A 26,888-nucleotide genomic window follows, 5' to 3' on the forward strand; every position below is an offset into this window, starting at 1 on the left:
TCAACAAAACACGACTCAAATTGACTCAATCCGAAGCGCGCGCGCGACTCGTGAGCACGTCGCTCGGTGCTTCGCCCCCAAACATAAACAAAACACAAACCCGAAACAAACGGATTTTTAACTGAAACTGGACTTGTAAAGTTAACCGGCGGGACAGTGATGTTATTGTGACTTGTTTGTTCAGTGAAATTCAGTGCAGGATCGTCGAGGTTAACAAAAACAGGAGTTCTAAACTTTCCAACGAATGCGAGCCATGTGACTACGGCGGGAGCGGCGAGCAAGATTTGTACGTGCATTTATCTTATTTTAACTTTATTGTACCCTTTCTAATAATAGTTTTGGAGTGATTGCATTCCGCGACGACAATGAAATGTGTACGAGTGCACTTGAAAAGTTTATTTCAGGATTCAGGACTATTTTCTCACTTGATTTATCTTTTATAGTTGACTGGTGAAGATTTCTTTGGTTTTGTGTACTTTTACCCCAAGTGGAAGCAAATAGCAGATGTCCAAATGAAGTTAGCACTAAGTAAAGAACGAAACTGTATCCCTATATATGTATAATAATATCATTAACAGTGACTGAAACTAACATTTCCATCGAATCAAATAAATCAGGATTTCTTAAAGCCAAAATTAATTAAATGTTAGAAACGTATAAAGTAAAATGTATAAACTTTACAAAATCACAGTTTCAATCAAAGAAAGGTAACAGATAAACAAAGAAGAAAATCAAAGAAAAATAGAAATAAACAAATACATTAGATTTGGTCGAGTCCTTGAGACATATCCTAGATACTAAAAGTCACACTTCCCACACTGCCATAAAAAGTCTCACTGCAACAACGATGATTGAACATCAATTTTCTTTAATGTTTCAATGCGCCCGCGACATACAACTTGCCAATAAGTAGCCTCAACGTTTTCATTAGACAGAATGCTTGTATTTGCATAGTCGTGGTATTGCATAGAAATGGCTCGATTGCCTTCGGCGTCCTCGCGTTTCCCGCGTCCTTAGCAGTACCAGCGACGTGGCCTGAACTAATGAGATTGGCTATTAACTGTTTGACGTAAATATATCGTCCAAGAATAATATACGGCGACAGCAAGCTCATTCCAAACAGGACCATGCTTGAAAACAGGATGTCTGTTTCTGATAATGATTTGTCCAAGATCTCGGACATTTCCTTTTATGAAGCAAATGTATTCTTAGTCATTTGTTTTGCGACGTTTATTAATTAATTTTATGTAAAACTTCCTCTGAATGATGCCGGAATTCCTTGAAACCACAACAATTTACAAGAGAAGTCTTCTGAGTCACTGTTTTAATAACTTTGCTTAAGTTTTGTAAGTTGTCAATTATACTAATGAGGCACCATCTTCTAACCCATAAGGCTTCAACTGGACAGGCTTGGAATTTTAAATGGCTGGGTTCTAGGACGAGTGTGACGTAAATTGTTAATACCTGTGGTCAAAACCGTCCAAAATTCCGGGCCGTCTCCAAAAGCATTAGCATGGCATTACGGTTCTTCGACGAAAATAAAATCAATTATTTCGGGACAGGCTAGACGGCCCGAACATAAACCAATCGGAGATTTATGGCGCTCCGTTGCCCATAATAATGCTGTTATTCTAGATATCCTACTCGGACTTCGAGAAAACGGCTTTAAGAATTGAATTCATTGAGTTTCTGAGCCAAAAATAATCAATATTTGATTGCTGTTCGCAATAAAGAGGATGATCCGTAAGAGAAACATTTCAACTATTTATACGCGATGAAGTCTGAAAACATAAGTTTTAATCATTGTCATATAACTTTATTCTGGCTGAAATATTTCAATACCAACTTTGGCCCTTGAAAATCGCTGTCACCAATAGTGGAATAGTGGAACATGGATACAGTCTGCGGACGTTAAACGAATATACATAGGTATTCGTTAAGTAGGTAATCGATTCAAGGATAAAAAATTAATAACTCTACCTACAAACCTAAACGCAGTAGTATAACTACAATAAAATGATCTACCTAACTAAACTAAACATAAGGTTGTCTTATTTAATGAGCGAGACGTCTTAGCTTCAGAAATGCTGGTAGTTAGATGCGAGCGGAAAATTATGCTAATCCTGTTCAGAAGCCGACAATAGCTGAAGGCTGTCAAGTTAGCTCTATTTAACAACTATTTTTTACACAATAGATAATGATTTCGAATTGCGGCACACGTCTCCTTTAGAGGTGTTTAAACTTGAGAGTTCTGATCATTAGAAATGTATTTTTTCAGTAACCATTCACGTTTCCTTTTTAACTTTACGCAAGGGTTCTTCTTTGTTTGTTTCCCCTGCAACTTATTTCAAAGGACGGTTTATTTAGATTGCATGCAAATGTTAACGTTTTTCTCGAGTGAGGGCAACGAATTGCAAGTATCCAACTGCATTCTGTATTTACACGCGTCGTTTGAAGAAATCGGATAAGCTCAGCTGCATCCGACGTCTCTAATCTATGTTTACACACTTAATTATGTGGATGAGTTGTCTTCAACAGTATTAAGTTACTGACGTACACTATCAGGATTAAACGCACTTTTCTCATCAACGCTCTGTTTGTTTTGGTTCTTGATTTGATAGTGTCATAATGTCACTTAAAATTAAGTAAATAATGCGGGAGATTTATAGAATAGCGCAGTGTTACGTTATCAAACAGAGCTTAGAGGCAGGAAATGTTAACATAGTTTAAACAACGATATAACCGTCATCAGAATGCTATTTTATGTTTCCCCTGTACTTCATCGAATGGTGCTATTTATAAAACTGCATCAAGTTATTCCTATATCTATGTTGGTGCAAGGCGGTTCGGTGCCAAGAGAATTATCGATTATTGCGATTACTTGATTTATCGGGCCCAGCGCTATATCGATCGTCATATTCGTAACTTGTTTTGGTTACAGTCACGCTTCGCCTTGAGAAATTTTCAGAAATCGTTTCTCCATAATAGTTAATAAAGTCATCTCTCGGGTGTTGGTAAAAAATGCTGTCAAGTCGTAATAAATTAGTCGATGCACCGCCGACCTTACAGCTGCACACCATATGTCCAAAATTTGTCTTTCAAACTTAACCTTTTTGGTGATTTATTATCCTGAGTCTGAATGTTCGTGAATGCTTTTGTGGTTTGAATTCTATCTGACTGCATAGTTATTGGTTTTCTCGTAAATGTGATTCGTGATACAATGCAGCCAAGCGGCTGTTCCACATAATATTAAGTTGCGTTAGTCTAGCTTGCTAGATTAAGTTACGAAACCTGCAACAATGTTTGAATCCTGTTTTAAGGCGCGGTATTTTCTGGGCGGAGTGCTGATTTATTTTGTGAAATTTATAATCATTTAGGCACTATTAAAATAAAATGCTTTTAACATTTAGCGGGATTTTTGAGTTACTTCACCCGGAAAGTTGATAACTTATTTTTTTGTTACATTTGAAGTACCTCTACTATTTTTGCTATTGTCAAGAGTTTCTAAATACCGTCTAATGTCTTTCGATAGAGTGCACTAATACACAATTACATGGCTCGTAGCTACCTGCGGCCTTTTCGTCTTAGTTTTTGTGTCGGCTACTGCCAGTTGTTACCCTTTTGTTGTTTCGGTAAGAGATAAGAAGAAGATGTGTCTTTTAGGCCCTTTGTACAATACACAAAGGGTTTTGTTTTTTAAACGGCCCTTTAAAGTTAGCGCTTTTATGCATTTATTGAAATAAATCTTGATTCTGCTTCAAGTATTTTGAGTAGAACATTGAAACATTTCGATTTGTGCCTCTATTAGTTGGCATCATATTGAGCGAATAATGAGTACTTGTAATAACTCATAAACTCTCTTAGTCGTGCCTAATTAAGAGTCTACTTCAATCGCTTATTATTACCTAACACTGAAGTGATTAGATTTAATCAGAGTGATTAAGTAGCTGCAATAGGACTTATAATTAGAAACGTTATTCAGACTCATTACTTACTCGTATTAATGGTTTTCAATTTTTTTTATGTTATTGTAAGGTTTTTTAGAAGGCAGTTAACTGACTTTAGAACTGATTTCAATCGCCTGTTTCCGTTGAATCCAATCTAGAGACACCACCTGCCGTACACGGAAATAAGTAATTAAAAATCTAGTTATATTCTGGTTTTTAAGCATTTGTAGTAGAGTCATAGAATTTATTATAAAAGCTCGGTAGTTTGATAGTCGTGTGAAAGTTTCGTAGAGACTCTTAAGGGTACCCGCATAATAAGGTGCTTCAAAATTGAAGCACTTTGTTGTTAGTTAAGTGCGCGGTTTTCTTAATGACAGAAAATGATGTTCACAAGGATGTATTAAATAGATACCTAAATAATACAGTCGTAGGGGTATCTTATATTCATCTTGCGTAGCGAAAATTCGCAAGACTACCCATAAATGTCTAAAGTTTCGAATCCATACTCTCGCCCAATGCGAGATGTCTTTAAAATCATTAGCGGACAATCGTCAAAACCCGATTCCCCTAGAGAAGATTTCTAAATTGGTAATAATTTTAGCGACTTCAAGTTACATAAGTACCTATAAATCGATTTAAAATAATTACTAGGCTAAGCTAAGCTTACATTGCCATCTTAAGGCCTCGTGTCTCGCGCGGTACACCTGTGCAAGCATATCGAATGCCATGACGAACAAACATTGACCGATCTCATTTTCAGACACAGAACTATTTTGACAGTATAATCTCTGGTTTTCACCAGGGCGAGATGATGATGAGAAATATTCAAGAGCTTGTTGAGAGCAACTGGATGATAAATTGTTTTTGCTAACGTGATATAACATTGAGTAATAGCGGATTTTGTACAGCATGCGATAAACCATATTCGAGTAATATCTAAAACCACTTCCCTTTTGCTTATCTCTACCGCCAAATGGATTAAAATGTTTATGGTATTAATTGATGTAAAGTCTGACTCTATTAGAACCATAACTACCTAGTGACAATGGTGAAACGTGTTTACAAGAGTTCTAGGAATTATTCTAATTATAGGTAGGTAGAAGATACGTAATTGTGAGGTACCGTTACCTTACTAGAACTTCTACACGCTGCTTCAGCATTTAACTTTTATCACCATGAGAAACGGCAAAGATGCAATTGCAAGTGTCGCGTTACGATGCAGTAGTTCTATGAAAGATACGTTCAGGCACAACACTGCATAAAATACTTCCAGTAGGCTCTGACAATCTGTTGAAGAGCAGCACGTGTCGTGTAGTAGTAGGTTGTAGTAATACCACCAGAATAATAATAAGTACTGTAATACTACCTACTTTGAAGTTTATAATAAAAGTATTATAAGTATATGGACCAAGGTTTAGCAAATTTAAGCAGCAAATAGCTGGTCATATCTTCGTGACAGTTTAACTTTCCCCCGAGACAAATTTGACCTTCACTGGTTGGGTTTTTATTGGCGACAAGCTGTAGATCCTGGCTACACAGGAGTTGCAGCGGTGGGAACGAGAGGTGGGAATAGTCCCGTGGTCATATCTTCGTGGGGGTTACGAATTATAAAATATGGAAGGCGTAAACATACAAGAAGATAGAGCGACGGCATACACTACTTGCGTGGTAGGAATTGGATGCGAACAGACACGATATATGTCCAGCTGTGGACTGAAGTCTGGTTATGATAATGAATAACGCTGTAATTACATATATGGGTGCGAGGCGCTACGTTCCCCGAATATGTATGAGCACACTGATCCTGGGACAGTTGTGCCTGAGGTGTTTATCTTGTCCTATTCTTGGAACTTTAGGGCTGAGGATTCTACACCTTCAGAATTTTAATTGAAACATAAATGCAATATTATTTAGCCTACGAAGAAAATTAACACTTTTCTCATTAATAGAAATAAGCATGTGCATCTCGAATGAAATACATAATAACTTTGAGTAAGGTATATTAACTTAACTAGACACTAGTATAATGCAGAAGTAAAAGAACTAAAGAACTCTTCGTATGAGACCTGTGAGAACTAAAGCATGACTTCAAGCCTCTCACTAAATTAATTTTCAACATAAAATATGACTGAAACACAAGTTTAATTTCATATTTTTAGGCTGAGTTGCGCCATCTTACTTTACCTTTTACAAACGTCAAAAATGTGTCAAACCCCTTACAAAAAGCACCGGTTATTGTTATTGTTATTGTTATTTTTTCCCCGAAAAAAAAGGATAGTTACAGAAAACGGGCCTAAGATTTAATTTAGCGTCAGTTTAAAAATAGTAAATAGTTATTATAATTACTTACATTGCAGGTGACAACCATAAAGGGCTCATTCATACGATGTAATGTAATGAAGCGAGAAAAACAACTGGGGTGATAACCTCATTACTATGTATAAATATCAAGTTCGCGTTGTTTACGAGATCCTTGCGCCATTTTACGATGGTTTTATAGCTAATTGAACTCAAATACCAACGGATTCACTCACCAGTTCACATTTTTTGTGAATTAAATATTACAATTTATAATTATAATTAATTTATCCATACTTTGATTACGCATGCAAACATTTATGGTATCCAGATATTTGCTTTCATATTCATCATATTGAGATCTCCAAGACTGTAAGACTGTCTCCAGTGGCGGCGTCGCATGGGTTGGCACCCGGGGCGGACACCCCCCTCCCCCCTCATAAGTCCATAAGTTGGGCCAGGGCAGCCCAGGATGGTCACCCCCTGATGCTTGGCACCCGGGGCAGACCGCCACCACCGCACCCCTAACGCCGCTACTGACTGTCTCTCTCGTTACTTCTTCTCAGCAACAGTCGATATGTTGTCCCGAAGTGGTGGTACGATAAGCTGACGTATACGAGTGCCCTGAAAAGGCTCTGCAATCTACATTACAAATCAATAATTTGAATTTAAATTTGATTTTGAGGAGTGGAATTTGTGGTGACTATGTTTTCTTGCTGCATTATTGTAGAGTTAACAATATTATAGATACTCTTAAGAGGCGACATTACTTGATAATTAAGCGTGATTACGAGGTATTGCTACGTGAAAGTGGGTTAAGGTTCTGATAACACCGTTGGAGATAGCCGCGTTATCTGTTATCACTAAGTCAACGATTTGCAATTAGTAACAGCAAATATCGTGTTTAATTATGTACGAGCATACCAAATTACATGGTAAATCTTTATGTAGGCGTACACCTGCTTGGTTATTTTCCGAAAATCCCCCGGTGCTGTAAGAAATTAATCCCATATTAGAAAACAACGTTTAGAACTCGATTTTATCAGTCAGATTCTGTCCTGGGATTGGATTTAAGTATCTACATACATTTATACCATACAGTTTTGAGCTGTCGTGTCTTAGAGAAAGAAAGTTAGCTACAAATTGCCTATAAATACCTAATTTATTATTCGTAATTATTATAGTTACCTAACTATTCTCAACATGCAAAAGAATTAAATGCTAATAAAGTTCGCAATTTTGTTATCTACTTACTTGCTCGGATAATTTAATGAATAATCAAGTTTTCACCGCATACGTTACTGCCAGCTTTCGTGTAATTGCTTATTAAACTTTATTATTATCGTATCAAGCTGAAAGGCAGGTGATGTGTAGACAATTTTAGAAAGTGAAGGTAGGTATTAATTCGATCGTTTGTATTCTACAAAGTTGACGCGACGTGGAGTCCACACATGCTTGCCTCAAGGCAGTTCTAACTAAATGAAAGTCACTCAATTAAGTAGAGATTTTTTGATTAGCTTTGAAGCGATAATATTGCCCCATTAATTGCTTATTATTACTGATTTGTTTGTATTTTAACTTAGGTAAATAGAAATAACTTTATTGACATGTATCAGCAAAGGTAGGTAGAGTAACTAGCTCTATACATATTTTTTATTTTTTTTACATGTGATGTAATAACATTTTATTTTAAAAAGAGGGATTCCTCACGGAATCTCTAAACCCTTTTTAAATAAGGTTGTCATTCCCTGGAATGCTACCCGGCTTCCCTAACAGAGCATTCGGTAGCTGTTTGCGTAACCTATTGGCGCTTAACGACACGCAATAATAAGTCCAGTGATTACCCTCTTGCTTAGCGCAGGCGCAGGTTTTTAACCAGTGGTAAAATACACCTTATCCCCACGTTATAAGGGTGAGAAATGAACGAGGTTTACTTGTAGCAAATTTATTCTTCACTTAAAGTGCAGGCTATGCAGCTAGGGCTGTATTTGTCATGGTGTTAGTAGCGGGTAAAGGAAGCCGAAACTCCATAATCGGTTAGGAAATGACTGAGAATGTAGGGGTAGAGACTGTTACTGCTCTACATACCTATTTAACTTTAATGTTAAATTGTAAACATTCAAAACTATTCGGACATGAACATTTTAAAGCATAGAATCACAAGAAATAAAAAATAGATTTGGTAGAAATCATGTTATAATGTGCCTGTTAGTGCCTGGATGTGGGCAAGACCGGTGGTTGTGAAAATTCTTGGGGCAGGCCTTTGTCCAGCAGTGGACGTCCTGATGCGGAAAAAGTTCTTGTTTCTTGTCTTTTGGTTGTAATAAATGTTGCCATACCAAACCAGAAAATGGTATAAAAATACACGTTATCTGGTCCAAGAAACGTTATGTCAACTCATCATGAGACATAATAGTTTTCTCGCGCATGCGCTCTCCGAGAAGTGTAACATTTCGTCATAGTTCCCAGTTATGTGCTTTTCGTAACGTGTCCGAGCGGCTGGTCTGTGTGTGCTGCAATTACTGGCTTTTCACACCTACCCGCTAACCGTTGACGTCGAATGTGGAAATGTGTCGCGATGCGGCTCAAATGGCTGTTTTTTTTCTCCTTAGAATTAGAGAGATATTGCCTGGAGCTAAATTTATTTCTTATAAAAGTATTAAAGGTAAATTTTTGCCTATCTGTGAATCAAATTGGAAAACCGCCAGCGATCATTTAAAATTTTAAGGCAGAGTTGCACTGGCACATAACTTTGACGATAGCCGGTATTTTTTGTATGAAGTTTGACACATTTTTGACTTTTGTTAAAGTTAAAGTAAGATGGTGCAACCCATCCTTAGGCTTTACCAACCAATACTTCCTTGGTTCACATGTAAGTAGGATGGTATTTATCAATCAGAAAAAGCAATGTCACATCTCGAATGAAATCGATGGTTTAAGAGACGGTTGTAGATAGACTAGAGCAAAAGCGTGAAGTGCTTACATATAAGCTATTAAGCTTGCTGCAGTGCCTGCCTCTGAAAAGGTGTTCGAATTTATGAAAATGAATGATTTGAAATTTCCTCATAGTAAAATGATGCCATATTTTCGAAATGTCAATAGAAAATCTATGCTCGTGGTGCATGAATACCCGTGTCAATGGGGACACTTTTGTAGAACCTAGAAGTTTGGTCACGTTGTTTACAGATCGTGAGTAAAGCCGCGGTGCCAAAGTCTTCATATGGCATTATCTGTTTTGTCACGTTCGGAGCACAAGTTCCCTTGAATATTGACCTTAGATTTTATCTTCGACATGCGGCATCCATTAGATGGAGTAAGAGGTGGTTGTGGAACCGCCACGCGTCGACATGGGATGATGAATAGGACACGACTTATTTAGGCGTAGGTTTTTGTTTGACTGATGAGGGAACTGTGATTGATAGAGTCAAGCTTTGTCGAACATGTACTGGTTAATCTAATTTGACTATCTTGACCTACTTGTAAAATGATTACGCTTATTGATTGAGTAGGATTGTAGACGTTGTTATTATTGTTATTGTTGCATGTAGAGTCAATACGCACTCAACAACCTAATAAAGATTATGAAATGTAAAATGTGGATAGTGTAATTTTTTAGCATAACAACTTGTTTACAAAATGACTAGATAAGTTTAAGTATTATCCTGCTGTGTCCACGTCTTTTATGAACTCATGTTAGCATAAACTAGACTGGGAAGTTTATTTAAATGCTTAGTAAAATATCGTCGAGTATATTTTCATGGCCATAATAAACGCACTCGACTAAATCTCAGACTCGAGAGCCTCTATTTACACACAATTGTGTCTCGTACGTAACGTAATTTAATTAACTAAACCAACATGGAACGTGCTTGAGGCCTCTTATCTCGAATGGCTCTTATTGTGATGGTAATAACGTCGAGTTTGGAAGGCAGCAAGCTATTGTTATTGTAATGTAACACTCGGTGCGCGGGAGTCGATTGGTGGACATCTTAAGTTGTCACATTGTTTTCTTTTTGCATCGGCTGCTCTTCGCCGGGCGACGACCCGTGCTCTCGTCTCTATTTGTTAGGGCTGTCAAAGTAGATACAGGTAAGAATACAAAGTTGTTGCATGTTGTTATGCATCTTCAATAAATTAGTTTAGTCACAGTGCTGGTATAATATTTTTTATCCTATCCTATCATATTAATACGGTACACATATTTCATGTTTCCAAATATGAGATTCTTGATAAGTACACCTAAATTCAAGAGGTGCCTCTACCAACCCATTAATAATAATGATTAGGTTTACCCAACGAAATAATCGGAAACATTCCATTTTTAGAAAATAGTCCAGTCATTTGAACAAAATAATGGCTTTACCTGGAAAGTTTTCCGGGAGTAATGAAAATTATTATTTATATAGATTTCGATGTGCTCTTTACGAATTTAAAACACTTATACATATCCCTTACTTTAACCCTACCACTGTGTAACAATAAATGGGCCATTGCTGAGAAGAAGCATCGCAAGAAACAGTCACCAGTTTTGTTTTTTGTTTTTTACAAAACTGTCACCCCTAACCTGTGTTACGGTAACGTGTAAGTTGGTAGCTAGTGGCGAGGACGTGGGGCGATTCTGTTTGTGTTCCGGAGAGCCCTCCTTCCTGGAAATCAAACCAGCGTCCGACCGGCCCAGCTTCGCGGAATCTGTTTTCATAATTTCCTATTGTTGTTCTTTATCAGGCTTGTGTTTATGATAAGTTTTTACCTTGTTTGATGTTAGTATCGTTGTGGGTTTCTGTTTATAGAAAGAGTTCTCTTGTATGAGAATAATTATAGTCCCAGTCAGCCTTTAAAGAATCTTTTTAGATAGGATAGACAGACAGTATAAGTACTTACCCGTTAACTTTGTCATGGTAAGATAATTAAGAATGACAAACAACCAAAACACCTAGCTAGATGGCTAAATGGGGTTTTTAGCTTAACCATAGTATCTACTTTGTAAATCTAGGCTGCCGTTAAAGCTATTGATCAGTCTTCATCAGTTTCAAGACAAGCCCTGGCGGTCTTGATGTATGCTGAGCGGGTGCCTTTTTGTCAGAGGGGCACAAGTAGTTAATTGTCCACTTGTTTATTTCTCTCTGTTTTAATCTATGTCTTACCTGCTTGTATACCTTTCTTGCAAATAAAAAGTTTTCTATTCTATTCTATCATGATGTCACTATTACCATGACGAACAAATTAAAAACTTAACAACGTAGTTAAGTTATTCCCATAATAAGACAATCGAATAGTTTATCTTTATTGTCTAGTAACTAATATCTCCTAGCAAAGCGTAGGCGCCAGTCGTCCGCCGGAAGAAAACGTCGGCCGAGTNTAACAGAGACGTCCGTGCGTTTGGTGGCACATTGTTAAAAACCCATCACTCAAACAGGCCGTTAGCATTGTCAGAGATTGAGCGGAGAACTTGTTTATTGCCAATTGTCGATTGTGTCTGGTGACCCGACAAAAGTTACCTAACGTCTCTATGTAACCCTTTCCCAGACTGATCTACCTAGGTACTTGTTTTGTCAAAAATACCTATTATTTGCTTTTGGCGGGCTATCTGGATCTGGAGAGCTTTATGTTTAGATAGGAGTTGTATTTAATGAAATTCATCTCAATCATGTGCTTCGGAAGTTAGTCCATCTACGCAGAGAGGCTCGGATTATAATGTTCGGGAAAGATAGCAGTAGGCAGCGAATTCCAGTCCCTAGCTGTTCGCATTATAAAAGAGTTATCGAAACGTTTAGTGCGAGCTGATGGCTTTCACCATTCGATTTCCTTCCATGGAGTCTTATTGGGTATTATTGTCTGCAGGTGATGTAGCTGGTACTTAGTTGTGGAAGTTAGTGGTATTCGCGCAGGTTATCACTCTCATATTCCTTCCATGCATCCCAGTCTATTATTTCTATTATCGAGATTCTAATTTGATCTAGAAACAGTATACTATACACATTAGTAATGGTATCCGCGCAAATGATTTTCACTTTGGTCTAAACTAAATTCCTCTGCAGGTGATGTGGTTTATGGCCTTGGCATCAAATGCTATGGCGACGTAGAGTCCCATATCTACACAGAGGATTTTTGCCCTTGTATTTCTTCTATGGAGTCTAACATAGTCCATTTTTGCCTGCAGGTGATGTGGCTGGTGGCCGCGGTGCTGCTGGCCGCGGCTGCAGACGCGCTGCGCTGCCAAGAGGCGCAGATGCGCTGCGCCTACCGCGCCGGCTGCGGCGCCGCGCTGCAGAACTACGAGATGATGTGCAACGACGTGCTGGTGGAGACAGATGCCAAGTGTACTGAGGCGTGCGAGTATGCGCTGATAGCGCTGACGTCGACTGTAGAGGGGAAGGATCTGATGAATGTGAGTATATTTAGTAAAATACTATAGTTTGTTAGTTTTAACTAAAAGACTGTCCAGTGATTTCCACAACGATCGCTGCGCCTACCGCACTGGCTGCGGCGCCGCGCTGCGGAACTACGAGATGATGTGCAACGACGTACCTACTGGTGGAGACTGACGCCAAGTGTACGGAGGCGTGCGAGTATGCGCTGATAGCGCTGACGTCGACTGCAGAGGGGAAGGATCTGATGAATGTGAGTAAATTTAGAAAGATACTGAAGTTCGTTAGTTTTAACCAAAAGACTGTCCTCTGCTGGACAAAGGTCTCCCTCAAAGATTGCCACAACGATTGCTGCGCCTACCGCGCCGGCTGCGGCGCCGCGCTGCAGAACTACGAGATGATGTGCAATGACGTGCTGTTGGAGACTGACGCCAAGTGTACTGAGGCGTGCGAGTATGCGCTGATTGCGCTCACGTCGACTGTAGAGGGGAAGGATTTGATGAATGTGAGTATATTCAGTCTACTTAATACAATAGTTCGTTAGTTTTAACTGCTGGAAAAAGGTCTCCCTAAAAGATTTCCACAACGATCGCTGCGCCTACTGCGCCGGCTGCGGCGCCGCGCTACAGAACTATGAGATGATGTGCAATGACGTGCTGGTAGAGACTGACGCCAAGTGTACTGAGGCGTGCGAGTATGCGCTGATTGCTTTGACATCGACCGCGGAGGGGAAGGATCTGATGAATGTGAGTATATTCAGTGTACTTAATACTATAGTTCGTTAGTTTTAACTGCTGGACAAAGGCCTCCCTCAAAAATTTCCACAATGATCGGCTACACTGCCAGCGCCGGCTGCGGCGCCGCGCTGCAGAACTACGAGATGATGTGCAACGACGTACTGGTGGAGACTGACGCCAAGTGTACGGAGGCGTGCGAGTATGCGCTGATTGCGCTCACGTCGACTGTAGAGGGGAAGGATTTGATGAATGTGAGTATATTCAGTGTACTTAATACTATAGTTCGTTAGTTTTAACTGCTGGAAAAAGGTCTCCCTAAAAGATTTCCACAATGATCGCTGCGCCTACCGCGCTGGCTGCGGCGCCGCGCTGCAGAACTACGAGATGATGTGCAACGACGTACTGGTGGAGACTGACGCCAAGTGTACTGAGGCGTGCGAGTACGCGCTGATTGCGTTGACATCGACCGCAGAGGGGAAAGATTTGATGAATGTAAGTATATTCATAGTTCGTTAGTTTTAACTAAAATACTGTCTATTACTGGGCAAAGGCCACCCTCAAAGATTTCCACAAAGATCGCTGCGCCTACCGCGCCGGCTGCGGCGCCGCGCTGCAAAACTACGAGATGATGTGCAACGACGTACTGGTGGAGACTGACGCCAAGTGTACTGAGGCGTGTGAGTACGCGCTGATAGCGCTGACGTCGACTGTAGAGGGGAAGGATCTGATGAATGTGAGTATATTCAGTAAAAAGCTATAGTTCGTTACTTTTAACTGAAAGACTGTCCAGTGATTTCCACAATGATCGCTGCGCTGCCAGCGCCGGCTGCCGCGAAGCGCTGCAGAACTACGAGATGATGTGCAACGATGTACTGGTGGAGACTGATGCCAAGTGTACTGAGGCGTGCGAGTATGCGCTGATTGCATTGACATCGACCGCAGAGGGGAAGGATCTGATGAATGTGAGTATATTCAGTAAAACAAAGTTCGTTACTTTAACTAAAATACTGTCCACTGCCGAGTATATGAATTAGGAAGTAAAATGGTAAGTATGTTAATGTTAAGAAAATTAACCGAGAACATATTTACATAGTTATGAATTGCTAATGACATTATTGAAGTCATACGCGTATCAGTCCGTATAATAATATAGTTATCCACTCTTAATAAATAATTAAGTTATCGAGAGAAAGTAAAGTAAGGTAAAGGTCAGTTTAATTTAAGGTTTCGAGGGCTGTAGGCTGCGTTTTCCTTTGTCTACGGACAATTTAAAAAATTGATAAGATACCAATAAAGTATTATTTTAGTAGGTATGTAATTCTGAAATTGTTAATTTAAAAAACTGTTTATAAATTGAAACGATGTAACAGAATATTTGTTGATCAGGTTCAATAGACACATGATCAAAAGTCAAGACGCTTGATTTTACAGTCACTTATTAGTAATTTGTGATATAAGAGTAGGTATATCTTCTGAACAAAATTTTCATTTAAAGCCACTTTCTTCAATTCAAGTAACAGGATTCAAATTATTTGTCTTGATTTTGAATTGGCTCAATGGTTTGATTGTAACAAATTGTGTTACGGTCGCTCAAACGTTGAAAAGAACAAGTCGCCAATTGGCTCCAATTGTTAGCTTCACACGTCACTATGTGCATCTCATTTGCGTTATAAATTGAGCAGTCAGGCAAAGTTCAGTTGTCAAAGTGGCTCCATCGTGGCTTGTTTACAGGCAACTTACTCAATTGAGGGGTGACCAGTTGAATGAGAACTCTGAATTTTGTCTGGTTAGGTGCACAGTCTGTTTTACCGTAAGGCCTTTTAAGTTAGTTTTGAGATAGCAAACTACGGATGGAAATGTAAGACGGTTTGGTTTAAAGATGATATTTTATATTTTTAAGCATTATGTATGATCAAAGTTTGGATTGAATTTTGGGCATTTCTACGGGGACGACCGATCGACCTACTGGGGCGAACAAAGTACCTTTAAAATTGAAGTACGGACTTGAAANGGCCGAGTCGTCCGTGCGTTTGGTGGCACATTGTTAAAAACCCATCACTCAAACGGGCCGTTAGCATTGTCAGAGATTGAGCGGAGAACTTGTTTATTGCCAATTGTCGATTGTGTCTGGTGACCCGACAAAAGTCACCGAACGTCTCTATGTAATCCTTTCCCAGACTTACCTACCTAGGTACTTGTTTTGTCAAAAATATCTACTAAGTAAGTATTTGCTTTTGGCGGGCTATCTGGATCTGGAGTGCTTTATGTTTAGATAGGAGTTGTATTTAATGAAATTCATCTCAATCATGTGCTTCGGAAGTTAGTCCATCTACGCAGAGAGGTTCGGATCTGGGGGCACGGCAGTGCCCACGCCAAGTCGAGTTATAGTGTTCAGGAATGACAGCAGTAGGCAGCGAATTCCAGTCCCTACCTAGCTGTTCGCATTATAAAAGAGTTATCGAAACGTTTAGTGCGAGCTGGTGGCTTTCACCATTCGTTTTCCTTCCATAGAGTCTTACTAGGTATTATTGTCTGCAGGTGATGTAGCTGGTAGTTTTGGAAATTAGTGGTATTCGTGTAGAGGGTTATTACCCTCATATTCCTGGATCCTATTTAAATAATGACTTCTATGTAATTGGGTAATTTTTAATCGGCCAATATGGCTAGAGGACACGTCTCTATTTTTCTAATCAATACTTTTATTTGCTCTAGAAACGATATAATGATGGTATCCGCGAAGACTTTCACCCTTGTATTCCCTAAATAGAGTCTAAGAACGTCCATTTTTGCCTGCAGGTGATGTGGCTGGTGGCCGCGGTGCTGCTGGCCGCGGCTGCAGACGCGCTGCGCTGCCAAGAGGCGCAGATGCGCTGCGCCTACCGCGCCGGCTGCGGCGCCGCGCTGCAGAACTACGAGATGATGTGCAATGACGTGCTGGTGGAGACTGACGCCAAGTGTACGGAGGCGTGCGAGTATGCACTGATTGCGCTCACGTCGACTGTAGAGGGGAAGGATCTGATGAATGTAAGTATATTCATAGTTTTAACTAAAAGACTGTCCACTACTGGACAAAGGCCTCCCTCAAAGATTTCCACAACAATCGGCTGTGCTGCCAGCGCCGGCTGCGGCGCCGCGCTGCAGAACTACGAGATGATGTGCAACGACGTGCTGGTGGAGACTGACGCCAAGTGTACTGAGGCGTGCGAGTATGCGCTGATTGCGCTCACGTCGACTGTTGAAGGGAAGGATCTGATGAATGTGAGTATATTCAGTAAAATACTATAGTTTGTTAGTTAAAAACTATCCAGTGATTTCCACAACGATCGGCTGCGCTGCTGGCGCTATAGCACCGGCTGAGGCACCGCGCTGCAGAACTACGAGATGATGTGCAACGACGTGCTGGTGGAGACTGACGCCAAGTGTACTGAGGCGTACGAGTATGCGCTGATTGCGCTCACGTCGACTGTAGAGGGGAAGGATCTGATGAATGTAAGTATATTCATAGTTTTAACTAAAAGACTGTCCATTACTGGATAAAGGTATCCCTCAAAGAATTCCACAATGATCGGCTGCGCTGCTAGCGCTGGCTGTGGCGCCGCGCTGCAGAACTACGAGATGATGTGCAATGACGTGCTGGTAGAGACTAACGCCAAATGTACTGCGGCGTGCGAGTATGCGCTGATTGCGCTCACGTCGACTGTAAAGGGGAAGGATTTGATGAATGTAAGTATATTCATAGTTCGTTAGTTTTAACTAAAAGACTGTCTATTACTGGACAAAGGCCTCCCTCAAAGATTTCCACAACGATCGCTGCGCCTACCGCGCCGGCTGCGGCGCCCAACTGCAGAACTATGAGATGATGTGCAACGACGTGCTGGTGGAGACTGACGCCAAGTATACGGAGGCGTGCGAGTACGCGCTGATTGCGTTGACTTCTACTGCGGAGGGAAAGGATCTGATGAATGTGAGTATATTCAGTAAAACAAAGTTCGTTACTTTAACTAAAATACTGCCCACTGCCGAGTATGTCAATAAGTACAAGTAAAATGGTAAGTATGTATGTTAATGTTAAGAAAATTAACCGAGTATGTAGTTGTGAATTGCTAATGACATTATTGAAGTCATACTCGTATCAGTCCGTTATAATAGTTGTCCACTCTTAATAAATAATAAAGTTATCGAGAGAAAGTGAAGTAAGTTAAAGGTCAATTTAATTTAAGGTTTCATGGGCTAATAGACCGCACGTGTTTTTCTTTGCCTATAGCGACAATTTAAAAATTGATAAGACACAAATAAATTATTATTTTCGTTGTATGTATTCTGAAATTGCTAATATAAAAACTATTTATAAATTGAAACAAAGTAACAAAGTGATGGTTGATTAGGTTCAATAGACACAAGATCAAAAGTCAAGACGCTTGGCTTTACACTAACATAATAGTAATTTTGTGATATTACGAGTAGGTAGGTAGTATATCTTCTGAATAAAATTTGCATTTGAAGCCACTTTCTTCAATTCAAGTAACAGGATTCAAATTATTTGTCTTGATTTTGAATTGGCTCAATGGTTTGATTGTAACAAATTGTGTTACGGTCGCTCAAACGTTGAAAAGAATAAGTCGCCAATTGGCTCCAATTGTTAGCTTCACACGTCACTATGTGCATCTCATTTGCGTTATAAATTGAGCAGTCAGCCAAAGTTCAGTTGTCAAAGTGGCTCCATCGTGGCTTGTTTACAGGCAACTTACTCAATTGAGGGGTGACCAGTTGAATGAGAACTCTGAATTTTGTCTGGTTAGGTGCACAGTCTGTTTTACCGTAAGGCCTTTTAAGTTAGTTTTGAGATAGCAAAATACGGATGGAAATGTAAGACGGTTTGGTTTAAAGATGATATTTTATATTTTTAAGCATTATGTATGATCAAAGTTTGGATTGAATTTTACATCATAGAGAAAAGTTACAAATTATATGAACCTACGAGTAAGTTAGCTTTAAGCCAAGCAATAAATGTTAAGGTTATAAGTTTTATACTTTATTAGAAGTCATATAGGAGTAATGCAGTATGAAAAAATTGAAAATTATAATTTCTCCTAAAATAAAGCATAAAGTGACTGGCCCTTTTAGACATAACATAATTAATTAATAAACTATAATTTACACTAATAAAGTATTCAAAAGCATCTTAAAAAAGTTACGGACAAAATGACGTCGAAAATATACAGATTTTTATAGAATGACCCATATAGAGACATAAACTACGGATAATACGTTTGTAGTAGGTATAGCCTGACCAGGAACATAAAAACCCTGGCATAGAGGCGCGTCAATTGCATTTGATAGTGCAACACTGAGTACAGTCGTACCTGTGTTAAATTAATAGGCTAACTTTATTTATCAGGATTCAGGATTACGAGCTAATTTGATATTTTCATAAATTATCGAAAAAATATTATTATGGTAACCTGGTTTAAATAAATTAAATGAAACCATCAATCGAGTTAGTATGATTTATTTCATTATTCATCAATAATCAAATTCAGAACTTGAATATTCAACTGCAATGTCTGCTCATGAACGCTTCAAACTCGGTACTTCTTTCCCAATTCCATAAAATTCAACACTTAGAAAGTGACAAAAAACTTTAAAATAGGTATTTGAAACAAACCACTCTTAATTTTCATAGTGGACTGTACTATACGATAAACATGTCAGTCAATTTGACAACCTTTGTCGGAAACATTATTCAATGAAAATATTGTCCGAACCCTTAGTATTTCTCTTCGACAAATACTTTACACATTGTGAACCACTTTTCTTTCACGACTATAAAAAGATTTTAGCAATTTAATTCACAAAATCAATTGCGCACATTTAAAATAAAGTTTGTTTACACTTTGACAGCAATAGACTGACATGCAAGGTGACATGTCAATGAAGTTTTCAGTTACTGTTGCCATTAAAATAAATTAGTACCATTAGTTTTCCGCAACATGGCGAGGGTTTTTATGTTCCTGGTCAGGCTATATAAGTACATTACATGATTGTGACTTGTTGCTATGCCAGTAATATTTCAGTGAATAGTTGTTTTGATTCTTTCATTAAAGTCCATCCTTAAGTCTAATTAAACAAAACACTGGCCGCAAATATGTGAAAAAAGGATTTTTCAAGTTTTTTTTTACAAGAAAGACCCAGACTATTCCAGTTCGAATTTTGAATTTTTATCGCTGTGCATTTGTTTTCACCGCGTAGGGGTCCAGATGCGTTGGCGCTCCGGTACAGACGCCCGCAATAAAATCTAATTTAGACGTCGAGCAGATTTGTCGGGACTCAGCGACGGGCACCCGAAATGAAGGTTGACGACCTCGGCAACTGCATAATGCAATGAACCTGGCTAGTTTTGAATTTGGATTAGTAGAAGAACGCCAATTAAAAAAAAGTTTAATAATACGTATTAACTTTTCATTTGGTAAGTGAGTCAGAGGTAAGTAGTTGATGGGTTTTATAACTTCAGTGTAGAATTCTATCCGAACTTATTTTTTAATTTATTATACTCGTTTACTACATTGTTGATAAATAATGTTACAAGATGTCCCATCAACATTTGTCACGACTGAAAATTATTTTCAATTGCTAAAGTCGCTACACTGAATGATATTTTTTTGAAAAATATCACTTGTTTCATTTTTAAAATTCTTAGTACAACTGGGAAAATTGACAGACTAGAGTTTAATAAATGAGAAAGCGTAGGTGCTATGACGTTGGAAGGAAAAACTACAAAGCATATTGTGTGAATAAAATCACGATTTATATCAGAAATTAGAAATAAAAACGATCTTATTATAGCTGATAAATGATTTATGATAGCTGTCGTTGGTTTTGTTAATTGAAGAAAGATTTTAAAGAATATAGAGAAAGGCTGAATTGCAGCACCTTACTTTAACGGTAACAATTTCAGTATCTGGTATTTTTACTGTGGAGTTTGACAATATTTTCACGATTGTTAATTAAAGTTAAAGTAAGATTTGCAACCCAGCATAATTGTTCAGTATTTATTTATTTATTTATTTATACTTCAATGCCAAAAATATTAACATTAGGCGAACTTAATGCCATAAGGCATTCTCATTCAGTTCAGTAAGTAGTATCAACCAAATAAAAGATCTAAATAACCCTCCTTCTGGCGCAGTCGGGTAAATATATGACGATCGTTTTTGTCTTTCAATGTGATGTAAAGTATAATACCTAAATTGTAAAAAATATTAATGAATGAAGACTCCCGCTACCCACTACACAATTTTATCTCATAAAAAACAAGATACGCTCGATTTGCGGTCCAGTTTAGTGATCTTGAGGTCAAATGGACTGATAACGAAGTGTTACCTAAGTAATTATGTACATGCAATAAAATAGATATGATGTGATTTAATTTGAAATCATTGGTTTATTTATTGCGTATTTTATTTTGAGATAGTGAGCATTTAAGTTAGCAGAGCACTTGCAGTTTTAAAACGCGGATAAGAATTTTTGGTTAATTAAAGTTAGTTCACTTATTTTGTGCATGAAGTTAGTAACAATTAACAAACATCTAATACGATGTATTAGATCGAAATGGTACTACTATAAAAAAGGACAGACATGTTATAAAGGTGACTGAGTTTCTTTCGCTACTTCTTCTCAGCACCAGCCAATATTGTGTTCGAAATTGTGGTAGGGCAGGCTTTACATACCTATTTGGGACGTGTACCTACCTATAAGTGCTCTGAAAATGGCCTAATATACTAAATAATTTGAATTAGGGCTGTGGCTTCAGATGCTACACCCCACAGAAGAAGAAGTAGTATGGCATGTAGGTATTAAGGTTATGTTAGTATTAGTATCGAAGCAAAAAGATATAGACTAAAAGTCATGACTCAGACCTCCCTGCGAGAGCAGGTGCATATTCAACACAGAAAATATGTTACAACAACAGATATTCATCCGTTGCATATTTACGAGGATTCGCAGAAAGCTGAAACGAAAGGCTTTGGCAACCTCTTAATTAAATAACCATTAACATGAAAACAGTACAAACGGAACAGCTGGTTAATACACTCCGTCTATTACAAGATAACAGAGCAAACCGAAAACAGGTTGGCCCTTAATTATATCGTAGCGGTGTGATTATAGTACGACGGTTGGGCAATATGTATCGAAAGGCGAAGGAGCGGCCTCAACCTTGAGATTTGACGTCTTGATCGGGACCTACCGCGGCGCGACTCTTGCGCAGGTGTTGCCCCCACAAAAAACGCGGCGTAACTCGGCGGCTACTGCGAGCTCACCACGAACTTAGATGACCATTAAATTGACCTATGCGGTACATTACCAACACAACACATTAGCAACGCCTAACAACTATGAAATTGCTTTTCTTTTATTCTGATCACCGTTTGAACATCCGTCTGTAATTCCCGAGCTAAGATATTTATTTCGATTCGATAAACTTTATACGGCTATAATTCGTCGCTTATGCAAATATTTACTCATTAACAATCGTGGAATGCTGCTCTAGCATTTGGAAGTATAATCCCAATGAATATCTATTACAAAACTGAGAAAATACGCGTGGCATTTATTGAGACTTTACGAAAACTAAACATTTTGTTAGCGCCCAGAATGTTTCTGGCCATCGTAAAAAAACTTTTACGAGCGTGAAAAGTTATTATACACGCTACGGGCCGTTACAATTTATGATATACCTAGCTTGAATTTTTATTATATTGGTTGCGTAAAAATAGATGACTGTTTGAACTGACTGATTTTCTATTGTTCCAGTGTCAATGTGAGGATCAGTACTGCGAGCAAGCGAGGAAGCGAATCGACGTGTGCAGGCCCCAAGTTTTAAAAGGGGCTGCGAACGTTACATCCTCTTGCCGACTATCCCAGCTGGTGTGCATGGCGGATGCCCAATGCGCCGCAGCGCTGGGCTACTACAAGCAGTTGTGCAAATCCATGTTCAAAGGTAGAAAGTGCTCGAAAAAATGCCGGAACTCCATAAAAATATTGATGAAGCAGGAGAAAGCAGCACCGTTAACCACGTGTCAGTGCGACGGTTACGAGGACTATGACTGCCCGAGGATGCAGAATAATCTGGATAGGTTGTGCTTTAGCAAGTCTCACCACGAACCACGAAATCGAAAGAACCACGAAAGGGGGCACGTGCCGAAGCACCACAAATACTTAGAAAATGAAGTCGTCCCAGGGGCGGCACCAACCATTGCCATATCGTGGTCTCTTTTCTTTTCGAGTGCTGTTCTTGCGTTTAGCATAAGATAGCAGGCTATTCCAATATTTTAAATTATCAGTTAAGTCTTATTGTTGATTCAGTTCCATTGCGAGGCTATTCCAAGTGAACGACAATAAGAGGTTATCGTGTAACTTAAGTATGTCAGTAGTATAAAATACATTGTAAATATGTAAATTTCAGTATTCTGTAAGCGTAAACGTTTTATCATAGCCATTTGTGAAATTGCGAGTGTAAAAGTAAGTAGGTACGTTGTGTGGGGTTTTGTTTGTGAGTGTGTGAAAGTAAATCGTTAGAGTAGATTAAGTTGGATTAAGTGATTCTGTAGAGCAGACCGCTTCACAAATCGTCAACCGTGAAGCAATTCTGGCTTCGAACTGGTAAAATAGTTTATAGCTGTACCTGTAGCTATAAAAATTGTCGAAAAATCTACTGGATCATTGTTTCGAGCGTAGGCTAAATGTATCTGGTGTGCCGCCCACGGCTGCGCGGGCGGCTATAAATACGGCCCGCTGCGCCGGTGGTCCGGTGACAAATGCGGGCCGCAGCGATTGATCTATCGTCTCCACCATGCCAGCTTTGACGCGGTCTGCTGGCCCTCGTGGTTTATGGGGTGGAGACGAGGCCTAAGATTCGTAGACATTGGTGATGTAGATCATTAGCTTACGGACAATTCTAGGGTAATCGATGAAGGCTGAAACAATAACACCACGACGTTTAATGTCTTTTTGAAAATTGGTATTTTGATTACCAAATACTCGTACATAGAGCCTGCTATATAATATCTATCTATCATATAATGTATGGGAGTGTACCGATGAAATCAATGAAATAGAAGAACCATCATCAAACAAAATATCTCCTTGCAAAAGATGATTTCATTAAAGACAATGAGATTATTTCTAGACCTAAATATTTGTTTAAATTCTTGTGATTCATTTCATGGAAACCGACTTCATGTTGCCAAATACGCTTGTTTAGAATTTGCTCAATGTTTCGATTTGGTTGTTTATAAACGTGAAACGGTCTGCTCTGCACTAAAGTGGCTATTGGAGGTACAAAGTACAAAATAATTTTAACCTAACCTAGTTTAGAGTAGCATTTATTTGTAAACTACTAATCTAAATAAAGTTTGCGATGGAAATAATTAGAGGCAATAAGGTAAAGCAGATTAAACTGTGTGGCCATTGCCATACTAAAAAAAAATTCTACGGATTTGTGCTAGGTTTCTGCAATTAGTATTTTAAAACAACTGAAAAATAGCGTAAATATGAACTTAAAGTCATCATGGCATCATGTCTTTTTCAGCAAAATATTTCTAATTCTAGGTCGAAGTGAAAATTTACTACAAAATTGGTCATTGCGATGGCGCAAACTTTTTGATCATGCCCAAATTTATCATTATATTAAATTGCCTTAATCAGTCAATTGATTCTAAACTATTTTACTACTAACTATTACCTCTAACTTGACACCTTTATCTTGAGAGCCTTGAGAGACTTGTATCACAAAGCCTAGGTTTTCCCCTCAATTTTCAGTACCTCAAGGTACCAATACCAACCGATTGAGCATTATCCTGCCAAGTGTCGTGGTACAGGGAAGTAGATGTCCTAATGACATAGTGGGTCGGTAGCTAATTCCGTCGCGAAGCTAATCGCGGAGTGGCGAGCGGGAGGCGACACGTTCAGTTCAGTGTTGCTGCAGCTGTGCAGTCGATAGCGGGAATAACGATGATCTTAAATGATTTTGAATTTGACTTTGATTAGGGGATGAGGATATTGGGGTTTGACAGTTTTCATCGACATGCATCGTCGTAACTTAATAAAATATACAAGCATTTTACGATGTGACAGTTGCCAACTGACATCGCGCCATGGGTTTCCAGTCTCATAGCCTCGAGCTGTTAAATCTTAAAAACATACTGTCATACAACTTCATCTTCCATGTAAATTATACATAACTCTTATTTTCATCTTCATCATCTGATTAAGTGTTCTACATATCCAATATCGATAGTTAATTAAATATTAGTTGTCGATCCTACACCTCACTAGACTCGGGTTGACTTTTTTCCGACATCCGTTCAGAGCGTCGGCCGCGTTTCTGAAATCGTTTGACTAACTTCATTAATTAATAGCCGTTTGTAGCATTTATTTTGGCATTTTAGATGTATTAGTGTGTAGTGACTTCTCGTGAGTCGGATTCTTGCTGTACGTTTCACGATTTATCAGCAGTCGGGCCTTCTTTGACGCAAGTAGGTACCAAGATTAATAGTCGGTAAATATCCTTTAACATTTTGCTTGATTATTAATTAATTTTAATGATCTTGTTCAAGAGGTTTTTCTTTGCATTCTTAAGACGAATACTTCTTATTTTATAAACGCGCTTAGTTTTAATTTATTGTTTGCCTGCCGCAGTTTCGCTCGGTTTAAACTTTTCATCACCTTTCTTTTCTTTCTTTTTTTTTAAGTTTCTTAGCGGATGCTTACCTCATCCTATCTGAGTGCTAACGCAATGTATTTCGTGGTTTGAGTTATGTGTTGATAGATCGGCACTTCAGCAGTCATGTAAAGAAAGTATTTTCCATCAATGAAGTCATGGAATTTTAAAAGTAAAATAACTACCATTTTGACCAAGTGAGTTGTAACTTTTGCACTTTAATTGAACGAGTATGACTGGTCGCTCTCAAGATTCCTGACATGTTTTCCAGAACCTCTGTTTCTATATGTCAATCACGGACTGATTGCTTTTCGTAGAATTGGTAAAAAGCGAGTTTTTGTGTAAATATTTTTTTTATTTCCCTCAATATAAGCTCAAGGTACTAAACCGAAAATGGAAAGACATAATTTGTAACCTAGAAGAAAATTTTCTTTATTTCAAAATATTTTTGGTAACTATCGGCCTAACATTATTAAATTATTATGACACGTTTCACGAACTCTACATTGATACAATGTATTATTTACAATCAAGTCAAGGTATTTTCCATCGTGCTAAGTTGCTTGTTCAGTACTCACGTAATGAAGAAGTGTGGACCGGTTTCCACAAGGCCTGTGGTACTTGTTATCTAAAGAAACCAGGGCAGATCTGTAATATTGTGTAATTACTAATCACTCATTATCAAGTGCGCTATAAACACAGTTACAACGGCTGAAAATGTTAGCTTAAAAGTCTTATCACGCCGCATGCTGTGGTATTCAGCAATGAATTTACTATTTTTTTTAGATATGTCACCGTAAAATTGTAGATTTGGTCAGATCTGACGTAATTAGATTAAAATCTAACTTAACCTTTGTTAGTTTGCAATCTCACGCGTTATATTATAAACTGACCGAGTTCACAATTCACGTTGACAGATACATTTGAGTTGTATTTTATGTATGAATTTGATATAGTTTAGTAAAGTTTATCAATAACTATTCGACTTCTAGAATCAGACGTGTAAGTTTCAGTCCAATTAATAATGTACCTACTTGATTTTAGGAGCTCTATATAATTAAAAATTCCGAGACTTTACTCGAGAATTAATGAGAAAAAAACCTTTTTTTCCATAAAAAGAGTTATTTCTTAGAACTGAAGATCACAAGATCTCAATCGGTGACAGTGACTCATGTGGCTCATGGTGATTGTACCCTTTTGCATAAAACTGATGGGCGCTTATTACCATGCATCTCTAAACAATGTTAGTAATGTTATGTCGCCGTAAATGCATTATGCATTGGACATTGCGGATTATGCGTGGAATATTAATGAGTTTATGACAGACAATCTTCTATTATTGTGAATGACGGCCAAGATTTATTTGATTGCAACACGTTTACCTTTACTGTTTATCGTAACGCATGTTTAAATGAACAATTGTTTTTTAAATGTATAAAAATTTCCTCTTCTCAGATTTTATGACCTCGAGATCTTAGTAAACTATGTTAATTCTAATTTATAGACCTCTATATTTTACATTGCCAACTTTCTTTTTATGTAGCATCAAAAGTAATTTTATTTAGTTTCATCAGGGGTTCCCAAAATGACCGCTATAGTTTGGGAACCCTGATCTACTACTTATATGACGTGAATTTGTATGTGTGAGAGTGTGTTGTTTACATTTTTGGTAAGCTTTATTGTTACTAAACAGAGTGGCCTGAAATACATAGCAATAGTATTTTTAAAAATGTAATAATGACAATAAATATGTATGATAGAAATAATGTAGAACACTTTCATATTAAGGTTGACTGTTATCCCTACAAAAATAGCGCCA

At 38.4% G+C, this 26,888-nt stretch overlaps 2 protein-coding genes across 2 annotated transcripts in view; one reads left to right on the forward strand and one right to left on the reverse strand.

Annotated features, from left to right (window-relative positions):
• On the forward strand, nt 1–26,824 carry LOC114351213 (growth arrest-specific protein 1). The gene is made up of 3 exons (XM_028302329.1): nt 1–286; nt 12,406–12,633; nt 22,162–26,824. The coding sequence occupies exons 2-3, from the start codon at nt 12,409–12,411 to the stop codon at nt 22,660–22,662; spliced, it is 726 nt and encodes a 241-aa protein (XP_028158130.1). The 5' UTR covers nt 1–286; nt 12,406–12,408; the 3' UTR covers nt 22,663–26,824.
• Nucleotides 23,068–26,888, reverse strand: part of LOC114351212 (MAGUK p55 subfamily member 6-like) — a 17,536-nt gene continuing 13,715 nt past the window's right edge. Inside the window, exon 8 of the mRNA XM_028302327.1 lies at nt 23,068–23,256. Coding sequence (XP_028158128.1) covers nt 23,068–23,256 — 189 coding nt within the window. The remainder of the gene's footprint in view (nt 23,257–26,888) is intronic.

This window comes from Ostrinia furnacalis, unplaced genomic scaffold (genome assembly GCF_004193835.3).
Source record: "Ostrinia furnacalis isolate ACB-3 unplaced genomic scaffold, ASM419383v2 OfSCF1110, whole genome shotgun sequence".
NCBI classification, from domain to species: Eukaryota; Metazoa; Arthropoda; class Insecta; order Lepidoptera; family Crambidae; genus Ostrinia; species Ostrinia furnacalis.

What these genes read in the sequence shown, in the direction of transcription:
- LOC114351213 (XM_028302329.1), top strand. Translation starts at nt 12,409, where the DNA reads ATGTGGCTGGTGGCCGCGGTGCTGCTGGCCGCGGCTGCAGACGCGCTG. An exon ending in AGGGGAAGGATCTGATGAAT is followed by an intron (nt 12,634 to 22,161) that starts GTGAGTATATTT and finishes CTATTGTTCCAG; the next exon opens with TGTCAATGTGAGGATCAGTA.